General features: G+C 40.9%; 2 protein-coding genes across 4 annotated transcripts; both read right to left on the bottom strand.

The window, feature by feature from the left end:
* Nucleotides 1-3210: 3210 nt before the first annotated feature.
* foxr1 (forkhead box R1) lies at nucleotides 3211-8530 on the bottom strand. Of its 3 annotated transcripts, none has more exons than XR_004501864.2 (7): nucleotides 8283-8530; nucleotides 7918-8010; nucleotides 6388-6590; nucleotides 5693-5761; nucleotides 4218-4345; nucleotides 3785-3995; nucleotides 3211-3298 (listed from the first exon to the last, which is right to left on the bottom strand). XR_004501864.2 is itself a non-coding variant. In XM_033631196.2 (7 exons), exons 1-7 carry the CDS (start codon nucleotides 8401-8403, stop codon nucleotides 3270-3272), a joined length of 876 nt encoding a protein of 291 aa, XP_033487087.1. In that variant the 5' UTR covers nucleotides 8404-8529; the 3' UTR covers nucleotides 3211-3269. The 3 variants fall into 3 exon arrangements, 1 of the variants encoding a protein (XP_033487087.1); XR_004501863.2 differs by having other exon boundaries at nucleotides 3785-4067; XM_033631196.2 differs by having other exon boundaries at nucleotides 3785-4017; nucleotides 8283-8529.
* A 3101-nt stretch (nucleotides 8531-11631) lies between these two features.
* LOC117253398 (V-type proton ATPase subunit d 1) lies at nucleotides 11632-21388 on the bottom strand. Its single transcript, XM_033620854.2, has 8 exons — nucleotides 21178-21388; nucleotides 18464-18635; nucleotides 16802-16980; nucleotides 16563-16642; nucleotides 16097-16174; nucleotides 14934-15110; nucleotides 14562-14639; nucleotides 11632-12885 (listed from the first exon to the last, which is right to left on the bottom strand). The coding sequence occupies exons 1-8, from the start codon at nucleotides 21302-21304 to the stop codon at nucleotides 12724-12726; spliced, it is 1053 nt and encodes a 350-aa protein (XP_033476745.2). The 5' UTR covers nucleotides 21305-21388; the 3' UTR covers nucleotides 11632-12723.
* Between the last annotated feature and the right edge of the window lie 462 nt (nucleotides 21389-21850).

The raw sequence follows: 21850 nt of genomic DNA on the forward strand, positions 1-21850 counted from the left end.
TGACGGATTCACATCACAACGTCTTAAACACTGTTTAAATCAACTGCTCATGATGTTTCAAACTGGATTTAACCATTAAATAAAACATGTCTGTGGATTCGAAGAGAAGTGAGTTTTGCAGACAAAACATTGTAGAGCAAATTAAAGGCCTAGTGTGGAGGATTTGGTGGCATCAAGCACTGAGGCCGCAGACTGCAACAACTGAAACTTCTCTGATGTGCCAAACAGGTAGGTGAACTCCTGTGGCTGACAAGAAAACCCCATCTAGAGTAGGTTTGTCCATTCTGGGCTACTGTAGAACAACATGGTGGACTCCGTGGATGACAGCCTGCTTGCTATGTAGATCAGTGGCGTAAGGTCGTTACCGTGGCCCAGTAAATATTTCCTTTGAAACAGTGTCACTATTCTGTTGGTCCCAAGTTCAAACAACAAATTTAAAAGGAATCCTATCAAAAATGTTTTTATGAGTTGTGTACAACATTTTTATTGGATTATTTATTTTAATCCTTTTATTTATTTATTGTTTTAGTTCCGTTTTATTTATATTGGTTGATTAATTATTATTGATTTTTTTTAACGCACAAATATCAATATCGGTAACTGGCTCAAAAATACTTCGGTGAGGCAGTAATGTGTTTGTCAACGCTGTGCTAAACACGTTTATCTCAGCTGGCTGACAGTTGCTAGGTAGCCATATTTGTTGTTATAGCCTCGCTCCTGTCAACTCACCTAGCGAACAATTTAGCTAACTTACTCTACTGTAAAACTGGAACGATGGACACAACCAACACGGTGGGAAAACAACTCTCACTCAGCAAACTGTTCACCTAAACAACATGTTGAAAAAAAAAAAGAGGGCATGCTTCCAAGAAAAACTAAAAAACCTGTCCTATCAGGAAGTTGCTGTGACAGTGCCCTCTAGCAGCTGTGGAAATTATAACAGAAGCAAAGGAGGAAGTTAAGTAATCTTATCTTATTTTACTATATCTTACTACATAATGACAAAAACTCTGTCTGTCTGTGTGTGTCTGTTCCATGTTTTTCTCCTCACTGACTTGGTCAATCCTTGTGAAATATGGCACAGTGGTAGAGGGTCATGGGAGGATGTGAATGAAGCAATATTACATCAATTGGCCAAAGGGGGGCGCTATAGCAACTGATTAAAATTGCAAACTTTGAATGGGCATATCTCATGCCCCGTATGTCGTAGAGACATGAAACTTTGCACAGAGATGCCTCTCCTCATGAGGAACAAATAACTTCTGGTTATATAGATTTTCCGCCATTTTGAATTTTTTGAAAAACACTTCAAATCGATCTGTTCCCAGGAAGTTTGACCGATCTGCATGAAACTGGGTGAACATAATCTAGGGACCAATATCTAAAGCTCCCTCTTGGCAAAAGTTGGAAAACTTACTAAAACTGAGCTTCTGTAAGGCAATGAATATTGCGGAGGGCGTGGCTCATCACATAAAGGTGTATAACATCTCAAGGGTTTCACCCATCACCACGCAACTTTGTAGGCATATGACCACACATAATCTGAGGGGACCCCTCCATTATTGACCCCATCAAACAAAATGGGGGCGCTAGAGAGCTGATTTCTTATCTAGGCCTAACCGCCATATCGATTTTTACTAAACTTGAAAGATATGTAGAACAGGACGCCTCAAGGTGACTGGAGAAATTTAACTCTAATTGGCAACTGGGTGGCGCAATAACAACAGAAAAATGCTTAAAAATGTCTAAAATGCGACCGATCGCTGTGGCTCCCCCTGTGGACCAATGTTGCTGTTTTTTTTCTAATTTTTGTTATGACTAAGTCATGGTATGGTATACTGTACATAATCACGGAAACTGTCAGTGTGTCATTCTGTCAGTCAGTCATTCTGTCTGTCCCACGGTTTTCTACTCACTGACGTGGTCAATCTATGTGAAACTGCACATAGGCATTGAGGATTGGCATAGGTAGAAGGTGACAAAGCTACCAATGGGTACGGACTAGTGTTATTATAATAATCAGACTTTAACACTGAAGACTGCTGCTTGTTTTCTGTTTTAAGCCAACAGTAAACATATCTGATCCTTCAAGTGTTTGTCTTTGTAACCATGATGACAAAGGTCCCCAACCTTAATTCTGTGCCCTGTGTTGCCTATCCAAGTCGTTTGTGGCGTACGCCTCATTACATTCATTCCTCATTACATTCATTCCTCATTACACATTTGTTTAGCAGTGCTTAGTTTCACTGTTTTATCTAAGCCTTCATTTTAATAACAAAGGAAACAGTTTGGAGTCCAATGCCTCTTCACAAATGTTTGTATTATAGCCAAACATATTACAGAAATATGTTTTTGAAGACATTGTAGAAGAAACTAGCAATCCAGTGATTAAAATATTGGTTTACATTTGATTAGCACTGCCTAGTTGCATAGTTAGGTCTGAGTTTGAGAGAGAATGTGAGAGGGAGAGGTCGCTCACTGAATCCGCCTTCACGCCTCATTTCCACTCACATGTACAGAGACGAGGCAACCGGAAGTCCATTCATTCCTATGGGAATCTCCACGATATCTGATGTGCCTGCAAAATTCCTCCTCTCCGTAATATTTCAGTCCGAATTTGCCTCAACTATGTTAAAAAAAAGTCAGATCATCATTGTGACATTGCCGTTCTTTTTAAATTAGATATTTCACACAACATGCCATGTACCAGGCAGGTCCGGTTTTTGTCCCAGTAATGTTCTAAGCAAATAATCCAAACTACTAGATGGTGAAAAACTGACAAAGTTTCTGTTAAGTTTCTATTCATCCATAAAGAAATGCACTTCCTTGCATTGGACACTAGAGGCATCATTCATATATTTACGGACCTACAGACACCAGTCATGTACTTAAGTGGAAACGAGGCGTAACCTAATCAAGTCTTAAACACAGTGTTGTGACATAATCAAACAATTGTATTTTTCAACAGTGATGTGTGAAAGACAAAGGGCCTGGATATACACTGAATATTGTTGATTCACTTGGAGAACTTGTGAATAAAAACTAGACTCAAACATGAAATCCTTCAGTCAGGATGCTGAATTTAACTGATGTCATTGTGCAAATATCTTCGCCTGACTGCACATTTTTTAGTCAAAAGTAAATCAAAATGCTCTCCAAATATTCACAAGAATTAAACAAAACATATTCAGCCAAACAGAGAAAACTTAATGCACATAAAGTTTTATTATGCATTGATTTTAACTCTTTGAGGCCTTTCACACCTCAAATCAGAGTTCAAATAAACTCTGAATTACATCTGAAACAAAAGGAAAACAGTCATTAGTCATAAATATTTTCTGTTTGTCACACACAGCAACTCACTTAAGTCTTAAGAATAAAAGCACTAACTAAAATCTTTGTTACAGATTTACACCCCACAGTTTGCTACAGAACTCATTTTTAAAAACTTTGAGTGCTCACTTTTACTTTTGAGTGTGTTGCTGCTGCGAATTAGCAGTGTGTAATATCTACAAACCCCTGCAAGTATCAAGGTATTGATATCAGGTATTAGTGCCATCTCATAACTAAATCAATTAGGCCCAACAGCCAGAAGTTACAGGTTGTTGTGGTTAGTCAGGATCGCAGTGTTAAAACCTGAAGCACCCAATAATACAAGGACACCCTGACTGTTATTATAAAAGCAGTTTTACTGATGATGTAATACATTTCAGGTGGGGCTTAATGTGGGTTATTACACATTACTGGGTGTTATGTTTTCAGATTAATGTGTTATCACATTCACCTGGGTGGGACATGCTCCTCTCCAGCTGCTTGAAGGACTCTCCCGTCAACATGCTGATCTCGTCCTTCAGCCGGCGGTGGCCATCCATAGTCAGGTGCCAAAAACATGACTTCCTCTTGCCGTCTCTGCACAGCTGGTTGCAGGTTTTGCGGAAGCTGCTGTTGAAGCACAGGTTGTGTCGGATGGTGTTCTTCCAGCCATCTGGTGCCGTCTGAAAGAAGGGGAAGTGCTCTCTGGGAGTGGACAGGAAGGAGTATGAGGAGCATGAGGAAGCTCCAACAGCCTGTGGTACAACATGTTGCTTACGGGATCAGTCTGACATGTTGAAAGATATGAAACCTCTGCTTCATAGACGAGATGTATGTTGTATAATATCATAGTTCAAGATCTTTAATCTGTTTGTGTGCATTAAGCAAACAAATCAAATGCCAACCTGGTGAAGGTGTAGATCTGCTGGACTTTGAGGCTCCCAGTGTGGCTGCTTTTGAGCGCTAAGGCGATGAGGATGCAGTAGTTCACAGGTGGACGAGGCCAGCACCCTGGCTTCAGGGTTTTATTGTCCTGGAAGCAGCCACGCACTGATTAAAAGCACATTCATTCCACCCATGGATGGCAATTCTCATTTCCAGAGCACCCAGAAGAAATACATAAAAATCTACACTCAAACTTACAGATAATTGTATTCATTCATTATATTAATTTTACGAAATAAGCAAGAGTCAAAGTTTTAGTTTGGCTAAAAATAAGACATTACCCTCTTCAGCAGAGCCTCACCCACTTTAATCCAGGGAGAACAGGAGAAAACAGAAATCACCTATACTTAAAGGATAACTTTGGTATTTTTCAACCTGGGCCCTATTTTCCCATGTGTATGTGTGCGTATGATTCATAGGTACAACTCGTTTTAAAATTGGTTCAGTATTGAGGGAGGCGGCTGCAACCGGGAGCTGCGAGGTGGGTACGGGGGCAAATGCGTCCGTATAAGTTTGCAGATTAAAAGTGCTTTTTTTTCGCCACTGACCAGTTCAGATCACCAGTGCTATCTCTGTAAATAGCATACTAAGCGTTTCCCTTACGCCTGGGCTGTGTGACGTCATCTCGCGAGAGCTTTGCTTGTTGCCGGGAGAAAACAGAGGAGCCATGCTGAGCGCCGCTCAGAGTGGCACTGGTTGTCCCGGAGTACAGCTGAGAGTTTTACTGCATCAATTGAAAACTACGGTTCGTGTTTGTGCTTATCCGAATTGCAAGAACAGGATGTTGCGCAACACCTCGTACAGCTTTCATAGGCTGCCTTTGTCGGACGGCGAGATGCTGAAGTTGTGGCTAGTTGTGCTACAAATGGATGCTAACACTCCTGTCCAGACGCTGTGCCTTGCAGACCATCGGGTCTGCAGTGCTCACTTCTCCCAAGATGACTACTGCCAGCCGAAGAAGAGAAGACATCCAATCCCGAAACACCTCTTCCTCAAGAAAACGGCTGTCCCACGAGTAGAGAGAGCTACAGACACAGTGGAGCAAAGCTCTCGTGAGATGACGTCACACAGCCCAGAGGTAAGGGAAACGCTTAGTGTGCTATTTACAGAGATAGCACTGGCGATCTGAACCGGTCAGTGGCGAAAAAAAAGCACTTTTAATGCGCAAACTTATACGGGACGCATTTGCCCCCGTTACCGTTTTAGCTCGTTTCGCGGCTCCCGGCTGCATCCGCCTCCCTCAATACTGAACCAGTTTTAAAACGAGTTGTACCTATGAATCATATTCACACATACACATGGGGAAATAGGGCCCAGGTTGAAAAATACCGAAGTTATCCTTTAATAATTTTTCATGTCAAACCCCATCACTCATATGAAGATAACTACATCCCACTGCAGGAGTCTGGGTCAGGCCCAAGCTCTGTGTCCTCACCCTGGCCTTCGTGGTTCTTGCCTTGCGTCTGTTCTTGACTGGTTGACAGGAGACGTCTTCGTTCTTTATCTGATAATAAAATATGGTGAATTCACATTAATAACACAACATCAACTTGTCGGAATTAGTGCATTGAATCGTATTTATGGTTTTCTCCTGGATTTTTTTTTAAAGTACATCGTAACCCTGCAGTTTCTTAATCATAATTATTGTGTGTAAATCTAGCCAAACTTTTTCCTCGCTGAATTTCCTCTATAGCGACGATGCAGAGGAACGTCTGCACCTCCTTTTAGTACTGGGTCAGTGTGTGAGGTGAGAGAAATATGGGATGGAGTGAAATGGTTCTATTGGTACCATCCACAACTTTTGACACTGGAAACGAAAAAACAAGTGTTCTCACCAGCAGACACAGAGCAGAACTGAGTGACTGTTACTTTTCTAGCCCTACATGGCTTTGCTCCAACATACGGTAAATCTGTTGTGTGTCTAGTTTTTAATCCTTCTTTTACTATTTGTTTATTTCTGTTACACACTCTGATTTATCTGGTCTTTGCCTGTGTTCAATGTTTTTATCTTGCAGGTGTATACTATTTTATTTGTCTCATAAAGCACTTTGTAATTGTGATTTAAAAAGTGCTGTACAAGTAAAGTTTATTATTTATTACTGTTGACGTGTCTGAGTACAGTGGTCCCACCTGAAGAGGAGCATTATGGGGGGTAAACATGTTGAGCTCTGTGGTGAGCTGACGTTGGGTCTCTGCAGGGTTCAGTGAAGGTGTTTGTGTTTCCTCAGCAGGTTCGCAGAGAGTTTGTGGATCTGCTGTATGTTCTCTGTACTGGATCGGGCAGGCGATGTTGGGATTCACCAGCAGCCACAGATTTGGCTTCACAAAGGTGTCTGAAGGAAAAGACAGAAAAACCATGGCTGACTTTAAAGGTGCTACAGCAAATCAGTTCAGTTCAATTTATCTGGAAGGAGACTGAACAACAGAAACACTGATGAAACAGGAAGACGTGACTGATATTTCAGAGTAAACAGCTGAAGATTTTAAGTTTCTGGCACAAAACAAAAAGATAGCGGATGACAACATGGACAAAACTGCAGGTATCAGAATACTGAAAAAAAGGTTTGTGAGGGGAAGACATTAATTCAACACATTTGTTGAAATAAATATTTCAACATTTTGGGAAATGACATCTATGCCTGATCACTTTCTTGCCAAGAGCTAGATGAGAATATTAATACCATTATCATCTGTTTCTTAAATATGGCTGGCTTAGTTTACAAAACCAGCAGACACAGGGAAACAGCCTGGCTTCATCCAAATAATTTCAGCAAAGATTTCAGCCTACCATCACCTCTATTTAACACATTATATCTCAAAGAAAGACGACCTCCTGAGGATCTTTTGTTACTCTTTGGTGGCATTAGAAACAATGGAGTGGTATTCTAGGGCAGCAGCATCTCCACAGCTGACAGAAAGAGAGTCAACAGACTGGTTGAAAAGGCCAGCTCTGTCCTGGGACACTCCCTCGACCTGCAGGAGGTGGTGGGAGAAAGGAGAATGATAGCTTTGCTATCATCTTTTATGTACCACATGTACCACCCATGCAGGACAGCTCCTTCAGTGACAGGCTGCTTCACCCACGGTGTTTAGAGGAGCAACACTGCAGGTCCTTCCCTCCTTTACTGTTTACTTACTATATTGCTGTTTTTTTTTATCATTTACTTATTTTAGTTGCTCTGTTTTTTAAATATTTTCTTATTAGACTTATCTGTGTTTACTTATTTTATTGCTTTGTGGTTTCTTTAGCAATGCTTCTTGTGTGCATTATCCTCTTTGCTGCTGTAATGATGCAAATTTCCACACTGTGGGACTAATAAAGGATTATTTTAAAGATATTAGTTAAACTAGGATAGCTGTCTCCTAGCTTTATTTTCATATTCAACAGACAGATATCGACCCTCTCAGATACAGTGAGGCTCTACAAGGATGTGAATTTCCCAAAATGTCAAACTAAGCCTTACAGAACACACGATGCATTGATGATGACAGCATGATAGAATGACACTCAAATGTGTATTGAAAAGGTCTGAAAATAGAGTACGATACAGAAGAAAAGTAGAAAGCTCTCACATGCATTAAGGCAACACAAGTTGCTGCTGAATCAGCAGGTTGCTTCACAAACAGTCACTGAAAAATGTGTTTCTTCTCTCAGCTCACCTGATGTTTTATCATACCAAATGAATTCATCTTTTCTTCTTGAGGCTCTTGCAGACGGCCTCTGGACCACATACTGATCATTCAGTTTGTCATCTGCCATCAGTGATAGAAAAACACATTTACATGCAAACATTACACACTGACTGACTGCACATTTTGCACATTCAATCAGTTGATATGGCAACCAGGCTTCACTGTCAATATACTGTTCAATATAAAATGAAACATTTAAGTTTCTCTAATGATCTATAACATTAACTGAGGCCTATGTGGTTTTCTGTGCTGCTTGGATTTAATGGGAGTAAATGACATTGACCTTTAACCTACTGTGAATCAAACACAACAGAGAAAAGAGAAACAGTCACCGTGGTAAAACTGGTCTGTGGTCGTTGCCAATTTCAGCTCCTTGTCCATGTCCCAGTCTGTCAGCCCGACAGAGCAGTGCAGGTCAAAGAGTCGAGCTTCAGTTTTAAGCTGTAAGGTCATGGCTGGATGTGTTTCACGGGTTTGTTCCCTCTCAGTTCACTTTAGAAGTTCTCTGTTAACAGTTGCAGGTCTGCTGACAGCCCTGCAGGCTGCTGATACAACAGCTGGAGCTCAACAGGCTGATTGGACTCAATTACACCTAAAGACTTCAGCCTGTGTTGAATCACTCTTCACTTGTGCCTGCAGCTACATTTGAATTGAGCACATCTGAATTTGTTTTACACATTAAAGTTAATAGTAATTCTAAATTTGTAATACATTTCTGAAGCTAAATTGAATTTGATTACTTAAATTCATCTGCTTGTTGAGGTCTGGTGATGACACCTGAGCTGTTTCTATGACTGCAAAACAAACTCACATCTGATGAGGAAGGCCATGAGATGCAATTTGAAGCTCTGGAAAAAGCTAGTGAGTGGTCCTAGACTTTTCAAAATGGAAACCTGCATTAACTCTTTGGAATTATGTTTCCTGTAAATTCAGCTCTAGCTAGCCTGAGGACATCTGGGGACTCATTCAAAACATTGCATATGCACAAAACAAGGCCTGAAAGAAGCGTACGCCACTTCCTATGCAAATGTTGCAATGTATAAAAAACGATGGGAGAAACCTCCTGCTGGGATGCTTACAAACATTTTGGAGACGGGAAATTGGTGACACAGGTGATGAGGTGGAAGATTGTAGAAATTGTTGAATACTTTTTGACGCACACCATTTTTTGGCTTTTGTTTGTATGTACATTTATAGTATGGATCCTGTGCCCTGTTTTATAAGTGAGACCTCTCAACTCTCTCACAGGGAATAACCACGAGCTGCTCAGTCAGCCCAGTCATAAGAACAAATGTTGCTATTGTACGTTTCTGCAAAGCAATGTTACATTTGCATGTTTCATACAGATCATATCAACATTTATGAAGTGACGTAGTATATGAGCTGTCTTTGAAGAAGCAGCCTGAGGGTTTCTGGAGCAACTTCACCTACTTCCAAAGTACACAGAGAAGAGAGATGAAACAAAGGCGTCAAAACTCCAGCAACACTTGTAGTGTTTAGAAAAACTTTATTGCAAGACTAACACGTCAGAATGACCCTGATGAGGACGACAAGCCGAAACGTGTTGGTCTTGCAATAAAGTGGTTCTAAATACTACAAGTGTTCAGTCAAATAGTATAGAGGTTTTTCTTTTTTCAGACAAAGAGATTATGAGATGTTAAAGGTAAAGCAACATCTCCTAATCTCTTTGTCTGAAAAAAGAAAAACCTCTATACTATTTGAGTAGACAAAATGAACCTAATCGAGTTAAATGTTCAATCAATAATTTTTGTGTCACATGAAATTATACAGGGCACAACTCCAGTGGAATGCGATCCCATCAGCTCCTTTAACTTGTGCACTGTAATTTAATCCTGTTTTACATCATTTTACATCTTATTTTGTTGGCTGCTGCTTTTGACAGCGGCATGATTGCTCCTCCCAAACACAGGCAGCACCGTACTGCACGGCTGGAGTTTAAAGGCAGATAAGCTGACTGTCATCTGGAGGTGAAGGGGATAGTAGATGGCAAGACACCTGACCCTAACCCTAACACCTGCAAAGCTGTAGACCACAGTTAGACACCAACATACAACCAACCAAAACAACTGTGATTTTGCAACCCATTGCTGGTAAGCTGCTTTTCAGGTACGAAAAGCGTTTATTTTTTACCAAGACATTGCTGCTTTTCCTGCCAGGACTGTACCTCCTAAACTGTTTTACTACCTAAGTCTTACCACAAGTTAAACAGCATTTTTGAAAAGTAAAGTTTCAATGTATCCAGTACTTAATAACGTGAAAATGCAAAGTATCCACAATTTGCAGAAACGTATCACGCCAACAATTTTTCTGACAAATGGGTTGTCTCAGTTTCCTTTTTTGTATGACCACAAAAGTTTTACATCTAAAGGTTATATTTTTGTAAATAAATGCAATGTCAGTCGGTCGGTCGGTCCTACACTTTGGTCCTGACTAAAATATCTCGTCTACTGGAAGAATTATTATTGGTGAAATGTTGGTACATGCATTCATGTTCCCCTCAGGATGAATTGTAGTAACTTTGGTAATCCCCTGACTTCTTTTCTACTACAGTCATCAGCTCAAAATTTAAATTTGTCCAATACTTACCTGCAGACTAATGATGTGTGTTTAGTGCGATTAGCAAATTTTAGCATGCTAACATGCTAAACTAAGATGATGAACACGGTAACCACTAACAGCACTCTGCTGTCTGTCTTGTCTGCAGCAAAGCAAACACCTAACTTGAGTTTAACAACTGACTGATGATGGATCTTTTAACTGAGGTTTAAAATGCAATGTTTAAGGATTTAAAATCACTCCTTCCTGTTAGCAAACAATTATAAAAGCCTACTCTTCAATCATACACAGGTGTCCCGGTGTATATTGTACACAAATACACTCATTGGCCACTTTATTAGGTACACCTTGCTAGTACCAGGTTGGACCCCTTTTGCCTTCAGAACCGCCTTAATTCTTGGTGTCATAGCTTCAACAAGGTGCTGGAAACATTCCTCAGAGATTTTGGTCCATATTGACATGATGACATCACACAGTTGCTGCAGATTTGTCGGCTGCACGTCCATGATATGAATCTCCCGTTCCACCACATCCCAAAGGTGCTCTATTGGACTGAGATCTGGTGACTGTGGAGGCCATTGGAGTACAGTGAACTCATTGTCATGTTCAAGAAACCAGTTTGAGGTGATTTGAGCTTTGTGACATGGTGCGTTATCCTGCTGGAAGTAGCCATCAGAAGATGGGTACACTGTGGTCATAAAGGGATGGACACGGTCAGCAACAATACTCAGGTAGGCTGTGGTGTTTAAACCATGCTCAGTTGGTACTAAGGGGCCCAAAGTGTGCCAAGAAAATATCCCCCACACCATTACACCACCACCAGCAGCCTGAACCGTTGATACAAGGCAGGATGGATCCATGCTTTCATGTTGTTTACACCAAATTCTGACCCTAACATCTGAATGTGGCAGCAGAAATCCAGACTCATCAGACCAGGCAACGTTTTTCCAATCTTCTATTGTCCAGTTTTGGTGAGTCTGTGTGAACTGTAGCCTCAGTTTCCTAAACATTTTCTACTAAAGCATCTCTGACTTACACGCTACGTCTGTCACAAACACGTCAAACTAGTGAAAATGTTCTCAGTCATTAGATGAGTCCTCTAAATTTTTCCAGATCTGCTTTAGTGCAGTTTAGTACATTTATTTTTTTGTCACATTTACAGTACACATCGCACAAGTAATAAACAGATCAAAACAGAAATAAATCCATTTTTACAGCATCAAAAAAAACCAACAAAATTATATTGTCATTTTAAATATCTATATATCTTTGTATAGTTTAAACATTAAGTCTGTCATGTACTCACAAGATTTCGCTTCATTCCGGTACGTTCATTTACAGAGACTCACACAGGAGCAGGGACAGTGAGAATTGGAGCTCCTGTTCAGCTGTTGTATTCTTAATATTTAACAACAATCTAGTTAAGACAGCAAATCAGGCAGAGCTCACACTTCACTTACTAGTTTTGGAGGGGAAACCACAGTAATGACCAGACATGCTGACAAAACCTAGCACTAAAACAGAAATAAATACAGGTTATATAGAACCTGGTGGAGACTGACACTGAGCTGAGGAATGTTTTAATGACTGGCTGAATTTCTGCGGCCGTGTTAAATTCAGATTACAAATTCACTTTTGTTTTTTAGCTGATTTAGGTAGGTGGAAAATCCAGAGCACACAGCACCTTTACATGTTTCATGTGCTTGGAGATCAACACGATCTCTAACAGATGGTTAGTGTTTGCTGTCCTGGTGGCTGTTGTGTTCATTCCTGGACTTAGTAAATTGCAAATTCTTCTCCTGGTGTATTTTAGCCACCGATGTGTCAGTGGACAGAGTGTGCCGCTAAGAACACACTGAGCGTCAGAAGGTTTAGACAATCAGAGGTGAGTGTTTGAAAGTCAAATGAGATGCCGACCAGGCTCATGTGATTCTGCTCCACCTAAAAACTGTATTTAAGTTGATTATGTGTTTAACTTTAATCAGTAACGAGCCTGGCTGGAACTCTCACAACAACAGGAAACTCGGGTGCTGAGAACCAGGTCACAGCTGAGAGTGAAGAGTGGAGAAAATTTAGCATCAAACCATCAGAATTTTTAACACCGAGGTGGGACAGGAGACACCGCTCAAGACATAAGACTGAATGAAATGATGATGGCAAGAGGAGGAAGAAGAAGAGGAGAGAGGAAGAGGAGGCTCAAAAGATAGGAATGTAGTTGTCAATCTTAGCGCGGTGCCGCTGGGCGATGCACTCGGCAATCCAGACGATGTTCCTGCACTCCTGCTCCTTCAGTTTGACGTAGGCGTAGAAGACACTGAAGTGGAACTGGTTGAGGAAGGCCAGCTTGTTGAGCTTCACCTGAGGAGGAAGGTCGAGAGGAAAAGGAGGAAGATGAGTGTAAAACACCACAAAGCTGATAATGACATGCACATACTAATTACTTCAGTACTGCAGTGGCTCATATCCAACACTGAGCCATTAAATAGTCCCAAAAAACCCACACTGACATCGAAACGGCTCACCCCTGTCATTAAACGTTTCTAACTGTTAGGGCAGTGGTTCCCAACTGGTGGGTTGTGGTCCAAAAGCAGGTCACTGGTCCACTCTGAATGGACAGCAAGTGACTCACAATTGAATCAAGTTTGTAAAAAACACACTTTTTATTTTCAAGTACAGTGAATTTCCAGCAAGGAGTTTTTATTTTGAAGTGCTGTTTGTGAGCAACTAAACGACATCTACTTGATCGAGACAGCAAATTAGCTCAACGACACGGCCAACTAATGACTAAAGGTTCATTCTTACTGCCGCGATGCAGAAATGCGGGATGGATTTGCGGAATATTCGTGCAGCGCTTTTCCGTGTTTAAACCATACACACAGGCGCAGTACGGAATTTCACCTTGTTGTGTTCCAAGTCCGCGCAGTGTGAACGGGTGTGGGTGAACATGGACGAGAGTAGCAGCAGCAGCGAGCTAGCAAGCTAATGTTTAACAAGCGTCAACATCAACTTTCTTTAGCACTTACCACTTTCACCGCAGCCACTAAGCTGCACAATGGACTGCCAGACGTTGTCCTTTAATTCATTGTTCATAAAATCATCCCGTCTTTATCAAAAAGGACGGGGTGCTGTGAAACGAGGTTTATCAATCTTTCTCCCATACCTACGCCTGACTGGATTTTGGACTCTCCTGAGTCTACGCGATTTCCGCCGGCAAATTCCGCGGAGGGTCAAAGTCTGGGCGGAAACTTTTTTCACGGCACGATAGTTCCGCCCCGGTGTGCAACCCATGAAATCAACTTTTATATTTTTCTGCGAGAATAATCCACGCAGATATTCGCCCTCAATGAGAATGGACTTTAAGTAACAATCTGGACCCTGTAGCTGGACCAGTTGAGAACCACTGTGTTAGGGAACATTTACCAAGTGATGCAAAGACCAGTCAGACCAACACCTGCATGATTTATCTCTGGGTAGAGAGCATTTAATGCACCAGAGCAGGCACTCTTAACACAGAGCGACTATACTGGAACCCTGGGTCTATACCCAGAATTTAATTTTAATTATTAGATGATAAATTGTTCAGCTTCAGGACACTTAACGACCAGTATACACAGGATCCAGCTGTGTCGCGTTCCAAATATAAATGTCTGCATTTACTTAAAATTCATTTTTAATGATGCATTTCATTTGTTCCCAACTCTGTCTTCACAGCACAGCACATGTTTTTCCTGTTTGTAATTAGCGAGAGAGGGATGAAGCAGCCCATCAAACCTCTGTTTATTCACCTCCTGCTCTCCTCATCTGTGATCAAGCTGCTGAGCCTCAGATAAAATCATTATTTTATGACCATGCCATCAGTGGATAGAATAATCACGACAGCAGCTGTGCTGTGAGTTTGGCTACAGTATAAAGTCATTTAAAATGAATATAACACTGAACACTAAAAACACAGTGGAGTGCAGCCTGTGTACATAAGGTCTGCGGTGTAAGACAGTTAAGTTGAGTGAACATATGTCTGTTCATGTGTCAGTCACCTCGTGCTCGAAGAAACGGTCCTCCAGTGTTTTGTCTCCTGGGTTGCTGCCGGCACCCTCGAACAGCAGCTTGTACTCCTGAGGACATGAGCCAGGTTAGGACAGATTGACACTGATGGTGATTAACAGAAACAGTCACAGACTCCAAGATGAGAATGAAAAACAGGGAACTGGAAGGACACGAGTGAACAAGATAAATCATGTCAGCTGATTTAAAACCCTTTAAGAGTCTCTTCAGGTTCACTGACTGTGTTTGTTTTAACTTTGCATCCAAAAATCAGAGGGCTCAGCCCATAAACAGCTGTCGATCATTAAATATAAAAATCTAAAAGCTGAGGTGACCTCAGCAGACCACACTGGCTTTGTACTTACAGGATAGAAATCAGCGACAGCCTTGACCTGCTCGTAGTCATCAGCCCGGGCCAGCTGAGCAAGACCTTCTGGATAGAGCTTGCCACAGTGGGGGAAGAGCTTGGCGCGGTCCTCCTTGGACAGCTCTGTGCCGAACGAGTTGATGGTGATGATGAAGGCTCGCCTGTCTGCCTCGAACTGCAGCAGAGACGGAAAGTCAGCAGAGCACCAACAAAGTGACTGACTGAGCTGATACTTAAATCCACAGCCAAAAACACTGAGCATGTTTATATGTACACAGATGAGTCACCCTGAAGCATTTTCATGTCAACACTTTTATCTCACAACTTCATGGTAATGTAATAATCAAATATATAAATATAGGTTAAGATATCTGGCTGCCCCCTGAAAGTCTGAGATTTGTATCATCAGTCGGAGTGATCTCAGCCCCGTCATTCAACTGAAACCCTTTTTGTCAGTCAGCGTGCAGCTACATCTGGGCACGTTTTGGTCCCCAGAGGTAGCTGCAGAGTGAGTGCTCTTTTCTTTCATTCTGCTCTATGCCACAGGCAGCTGCAGACCCTTACCAAGGGCGAGTCTAAGGCAGCTGTCCAGAGGAGGAGAGGCTCTTACAGCTCACAAGAATTCATTTCTATTCAGTCTCTGGCTTTTGTATGATATCAAGTGTCAACAAAAAATATTGTTGTACATTTCCGATCCATCGTTAGTGTGGATAGCCAGCATTAGCTCAGAGGGCTAACTTGGCTTGTCTACTATACATTTCATGAACTTGGCTGTGACCCTGAACGCCCTGCCAAACCCTGTTCAAACGCTTAAAGTCTACATGAAGGAAAAAAAGGTGCCAATAGTTGAATATTACTGTTGAACAGCCAAATCCAATTTGAGTGACATAATTTAGAATTGGTTGCAGCCCTAAACTAGAGATTGTTGACAGGCGTTTTTTGTTTGTTTGTACAAATGCAAATTTAGAGGTCCCAATGTGACAAACTTGTCACCTTTTTAAACTAGTGAACCAGTGGAGGCATCAGGGAATCCCCCAGATGTGCTCCACAGCCCAACTTGTTGCTGGTGCTTCAGATTTTAATTCGGAAAAACTATGTGTATGTGTGTGTGTGTGTGTGTGTGTGTGTGTGTGAGAAGGAGAGAGAAAAAGAGAGACTCACCTCCAGGATGGGACACATGGTGTCAGCCGTGGTTCCTCCAAGGTTAGAGCAGAACTTATAGAAAGCCTCCAGGTAAGCCTGAGAGGACATGGTCGCAAATGTAAATTCAAGCAAGCAGTAAATGAACAAAACATAATACAAAATCATTGCAGATGTTTACAATGTTACTGGTTTCAGAAAACAATGACTATCAATTTAGAACATGAACGTAATCTCAATGTATGTTGTCTTGCAATGTACATAAATGCAACACATTCAACAAAATATTTGCAATCATTAAGTTGTTGTATCATTTTTGACTTTTAGATCTCTTGTGATTTTAATTTGCGGCCTACTATCCTTGTTTCTCTACTAAATTTACTTTGTTTTATCTCTTGCTGTTGTTCATACTGCTTTTTATTCAGTAAACACTCACATTATTAATCATGCTTATCATTACTACGATCATACCTATAATATACATTACCTTGTAAAGTGTGTTACGAATTATTTCAATGTTCATCTCATCTAAGTCCTGTTCAGATATGCAGTCCTGGAAGAATGCAGCTGAAAAGACAAGAGAAAATAATTTATGTCAAACAAACAGAAAGGAATGTTTTAAGTTTCTCTGAGCTTTGGCGCCATCTCCTGTTCTGCAGGAGACATTACTGTTCAGTTTTCACATCCTCTTTATTTTAAACAGCAGGTTGTACTGGAAGTACTGACCCAGGGGAGTGTCCACTAGGATGGCGTTGTAAAGCTCAGCAGGGGTCTGAGCGATGTTGACCGCCTCCATCTGCTCAAAGCTGCCCAGCGGGTGACACTTTGGCACCAGCTCAGAGATGGCCCGCTGGTGGAGGGTGCCCGTGATCAGCAGGATGACGTTATCAATCATATAGCTGTACCTGAAGACACAAGGGGTTGTTGAGTAGAGGGGTTGTTATGACACAACAGAGAAACCAATTCTATCTCTAACTGTGGATAGCCTTTTGATTTGTTACATTTATCAGACCTTCCACTGGTCCAAGTCCTTTTAGCACAGAATAAAACTAGAATTACCACCTCCTGGTTGTATGCCTCCACGACTATTTCTGGGTGGACACCTAAGATAAGTGTCACCAATTCAATATCTGTTACATCTATTCTTGAGTTATGATGGTGAGTAATAGCCAGAAAAGTGTGTTTGCAGAACATTGTGATGTCACAGTGAAGCTGACCTTTGACCTTTTGAATATAAAATGTCATCACTTCTTCATTATATTCTATTGGACACTTGTGTGAAATTTTGTCATTATTAGAATATGAATTACTGAGATATGTCCAAAAACATGTTTTGTGAGGTCATGGTGATCTTGACCTTTCACCACTAAATTCTTATCACTTTATTCTTCAATCCAAGTGGATGTTTGTGCCAAATTAGTGGAAACTCCCTCGAGGCCTTCTTGAGATAATGTGTTCATGAGAATGAGATGGATGCAAGGTCACAGTGATCTTGACCGTTGACCACCAACATGTCATCACTTAAATTTTGCGTCCAAGTGGATGTTTGTGCCAAAATTGAAGAAATTCCCTCAAGGTGTTCTGAGACATCCCGTTCATGAGAATAAGACAGATGGTGTGACAGTGACCTTTGACCACTGAAATCTTATCAGTTCATTCTTGAGTCCAACTGGATGTTTGTGCCAAATTTGAGAATTCCCTAATGGTGCTCTTGAGATATCACATTCATGAGACGGCCAGATGGACGTACAGACAGCTGGACGCACAACCCGAAAACCTTATGCCTCTGGGAGGGCTATCGTTGGCACAGAGGCATAAAAAAACCTAACTCATCAATGAATGACATTACAACAAATGACTGACTAATCAGTTCTCAGATGTCAGAACATCCTTGAACGCACTGGTGAGTTTCCAAATTAGTCCCTGTTTGAAACTCTAGTATCACTAGTTCACATCGCTTTGACCAAGAAAAAAAAAGGTGACTGAATATCTCCTGTTACAGATTAGCAATATGATTCTCCAAGCTGTTCATCATTGTGTACTGTAACGAACCAGTGGCTGGCTGTTAGTAGGAAATCGACTGGAAAATGTTTGGTATGCTTTGGAAAGTGGCAGTCAGTAATGTGAAGTCATTATTGGATAAATGCACCAGTATTTGAGTGTAACAAGACATTCTGAAAATTTCAGTATTTTACAGGTACATTCTTAGAGATTATTTCATATGTTCCCAAACAAGAATTGCTGGCCTTCAATGCAGTGCTGGATCAGTGTACAACTGAATATACTGTGGAAAATCAATTTACTGCAACTTTAAAGCTGCACAAGAGATACTTTACATGGTATGTTATAGTTCAAAACGTTATTTCCACACAACAGCTTTTTGCTTACGTGATGAAGTCCATGAAACTGGCCAGCGGCTCGTATGACTGGTTCCTCATGTGGCGAAACTCAACCACCATCTTCTCCTTCAGCTTGTCGTCGATGACGGACACAGTGAGAGGAGACGCCTCGTTTGCCAGGAAGCTGCCATAGTCTGTGCTCTGCAGGTGCAGTTTCAGATCTGCAGGGGAGACACATTGAAAGAGAAAGTACTGCTGATTTGTCTTATTCTGTAGAAGAAACCTAGAGTCAAGATGCAAGACACATAATGAACGCTGATATTCCCTTGCTTATCAACAAGCTTTATGCCTCAGAACATGGGTGCTACTATCTTTTGCAGCTGACATAATTTGGAACCAAAGTCTGCGCAGTAGTGATCAGGGGTGGAGCTGTGGTATCAAGGTCTCACCCATACACCCACCTGACTCAACTGTAAATCAATCACAGCTGTCAATCATGTTGTAGCATCAAATAACTAATTAAAATGAACACTTAAACACACATGAGCATGATACAAACTACCTACAGTGACAAGACACCATCTTTGGGAAAAATGAATTTGATGTGGCGGGATACATGACTTATACTGCAGCCAGTTATCAGGGGGTGAATGACATGTTTTCTCCTCACTTTAGTGGAGCCGTCATGTCATCCATCGTTACATACAGTCTGTGGGTGTAACTCATGGAAGGTTAATGCTGTCCTCCCAGAATCTGAGTGCCCTCTGTGCAGGTGTGCCCCAACTAAAGTTTATTTTGCCATTAAAACTGGTTTAAAAAACATTGCCTTAGGACCAGAGAATAAAACTGACAACAGTCAGACAGACACATACATCACAGTGACAGACCTTGACAGTTTTCTACATGTGAATGTTGCAGTCTGGATTATTTTTTCTTTCAATTTCCTGGAAGCTCAGTTGTTTTAATTTCCTCATGGTAACAAATGCAACTGTCCAAACCATCACAGTGAATATTACATCTTTGTTGATAAAGTTATAGTACTGTTGTGTGGTACTGCAGACTGTTTATACGACTCTGCACTTACAACCGCATTAAATTTGCAACAATATACATATATTTATCATCAGCACAATGCCAACTTACACGATACACACATAAAATGTAGCTATCACTTTTTTTTACTGTCACCTTTTGCGTGCGGTTCAATGTTCAGTTTGTTCAATAAAAGAATACTGCATTAGTTTCGTTTCTTTTTTTAAATCTAACAAGCAATTTGTTATATTTCATTATACTGAGAGCAGCAGAACTGAGTACTTTTTAATATCTTTTTTATTTATTGCAAGTAATATTGTTAATGCTCAGTCATGTTTTCATTGAGACTGTGGGGCCACTGGCTCTCTGGCTTGTTTGTGGGTGCAGTTTATCAAATTTTGTCTTTTTAAGAACTTGCATTACATAGTGTTGGGTATTTCTTGTGTTTTTTATATACATATTGTATTTATTCGATCATATTTTTGTACATAGACGATTGTCTGTTTTTATGTGGTACTCTATGGACCTTTCTCTGTGTCCTTAATGAAGTCATTTTTATTATCATTATTATTATTATAATTAATAGTAATAACATATTCAACAACCTTAATGCATATGGCATATTTTCTTCATACGGTGCAGCCCTACCACCGACTGATGAACCCTTGAGCTCATAACTTACTTGACACTTCACCTTTATACAACTTCTACTTCCTGTTTGCACCGGCACTCACCACAGTTTACATTTATTTACTTAAATATAATATACAGTTTATTCATTTTAACACTTCTGTGCACAAGTGTACCACAGTATTATCGTTTATTCTAGTTTATATATATCTTATATTAGATTCCTACATTTTAACTTAGGCACAAATGTATGTTATCCCCTCTGTAACTGTTTTGTATATGACAAATAAAGACTTGAAATACTTGTAACTTTCATAAAGAAAAACCCCAAAGAGCATGACCACTGTGACTGATAATCTTATGTTTCACTCCTTGATTTTGAAGCTGTGCAGTAATAAATAAAAACCATCCCAACATTAGGAAAGATAAGGTTACAAGGATTGTTTGGGAAATAGTCCACAGTACTGTTAAGTATAACTGTAGCTAAAACACTGGTGTGACCATTTACAAACTCTGTACCCATAACACATTTCCGCTTAGCTGTACAGAAAACAAGAGGCGTTTACTGCCATAAAATCTCAGTTATAGTGAAGTGTACCAGAGGACTGTCACACTGTTAATCGATAATGACCATAATACACCGGGGTAGTGTCAGTGTGTTACAACTAGCTAAGGCTAACGTTAATGAATCACTTTGTCATGACTATAGTTACACTAACAGTCTGTTCCTATTGTCATTTCACTTCCTCTAAAAAGTCCATCATTGATCAATAGACGGCTAAACAGCTGCTTATATCTGCTTAGCCTACGTTAGCATTATGTTAGCTTCCTAGCTAGCTAAGACTCAGAGGGTAGCCAGCTCACAGAACCGAATCTAGAAAGATATTTCTACTTTGTTCTGTGGAAAATGTCGATGTGAAGCTTGCTGACAAACAATAAGTGACAATAATACAACGCGGATAGTCAGATAATACGATTTTAAAAAGCGTTGTCGTTGATGTAAACCGAGCTAACGAGCTTTGAGGTTGACAGCTTGCGTTAGCTTGACTTAGCCCTGTGCGGCTAGCTTCTAGCCGTTAGCTAGCACCTGTCTTCACTCACCTTCCAGGGTCTCACACTGAACGAGGTTTAAATAATCCGCCTGGGACAGTATTCCGGCTTTGAACCCTCTGACCAGCCCCTCCAGGTAGCCGTTATCGACGTTGAAATAGAGCTCGGAGAAAGGCATCCTGTCTGACCGTCAGATCCGTCTCTGCCGCTGGAGAACCGTCAGTCCGGCTGGTTAGCGTTAGCATCAGCTGACTGAACCACGTGACCATCATCTGATCTGTCACATGCTCCTACGTGCTTCTTTCGAGGATTGCAGTCAGAGTTTTACCAACTTCAGTTTGTAATTGCCCCAACAACCAAAGGCTGTAGAGACAGATGTGCCACTTTTCCTACAGCAGGATGCATCCTTTTGTGGATCTGTGTGACTGGAGAGCTTAAAGAGTTTCTAAATTACAAATGTGACTGATGTGATTCTTGCACACACATTTAAAAATCTGTAAATGCATTTATAAGAATATCACACTCCTCCAGCAACTAATCAGTGATCTGAGGTAGACCCCTGTCTGATAATGAAGCCTGGAGTTTGAAAGACATTTAACAATTACAGACGACACAAGGGATACCACTGAAATTATTTGCACAACTTCGCACATAATTTGTGCAAATAATTTCCATGCCAGTCAGAGGTGTCAAACTCATTTAGCTCAGGGGCCACATATAGCCC

Source organism: Epinephelus lanceolatus, chromosome 2 (genome assembly GCF_041903045.1).
Source record: "Epinephelus lanceolatus isolate andai-2023 chromosome 2, ASM4190304v1, whole genome shotgun sequence".
In the NCBI taxonomy this organism is placed as follows: Eukaryota; Metazoa; Chordata; class Actinopteri; order Perciformes; family Serranidae; genus Epinephelus; species Epinephelus lanceolatus.

Coding starts and splice junctions, on each gene's coding strand:
- foxr1 (XM_033631196.2), bottom strand. CDS start 8,403: ATGACCTTACAGCTTAAAACTGAAGCTCGACTCTTTGACCTGCACTGC. Junction 8,011..8,282: donor CACAGACCAGTTTTACCACG/GTGACTGTTTCT, acceptor CACTGATGGCAG/ATGACAAACTGAATGATCAG. Junction 4,018..4,217: donor CAGATCTACACCTTCACCAG/GTTGGCATTTGA, acceptor GTCCACTCCCAG/AGAGCACTTCCCCTTCTTTC.
- LOC117253398 (XM_033620854.2), bottom strand. CDS start 21,304: ATGCCTTTCTCCGAGCTCTATTTCAACGTCGATAACGGCTACCTGGAG. Junction 16,981..18,463: donor AGTTTCATGGACTTCATCAC/GTAAGCAAAAAG, acceptor TTGTGTCTTCAG/GTACAGCTATATGATTGATA. Junction 15,111..16,096: donor CCATGTGTCCCATCCTGGAG/GTGAGTCTCTCT, acceptor TCTCTGCTGCAG/TTCGAGGCAGACAGGCGAGC.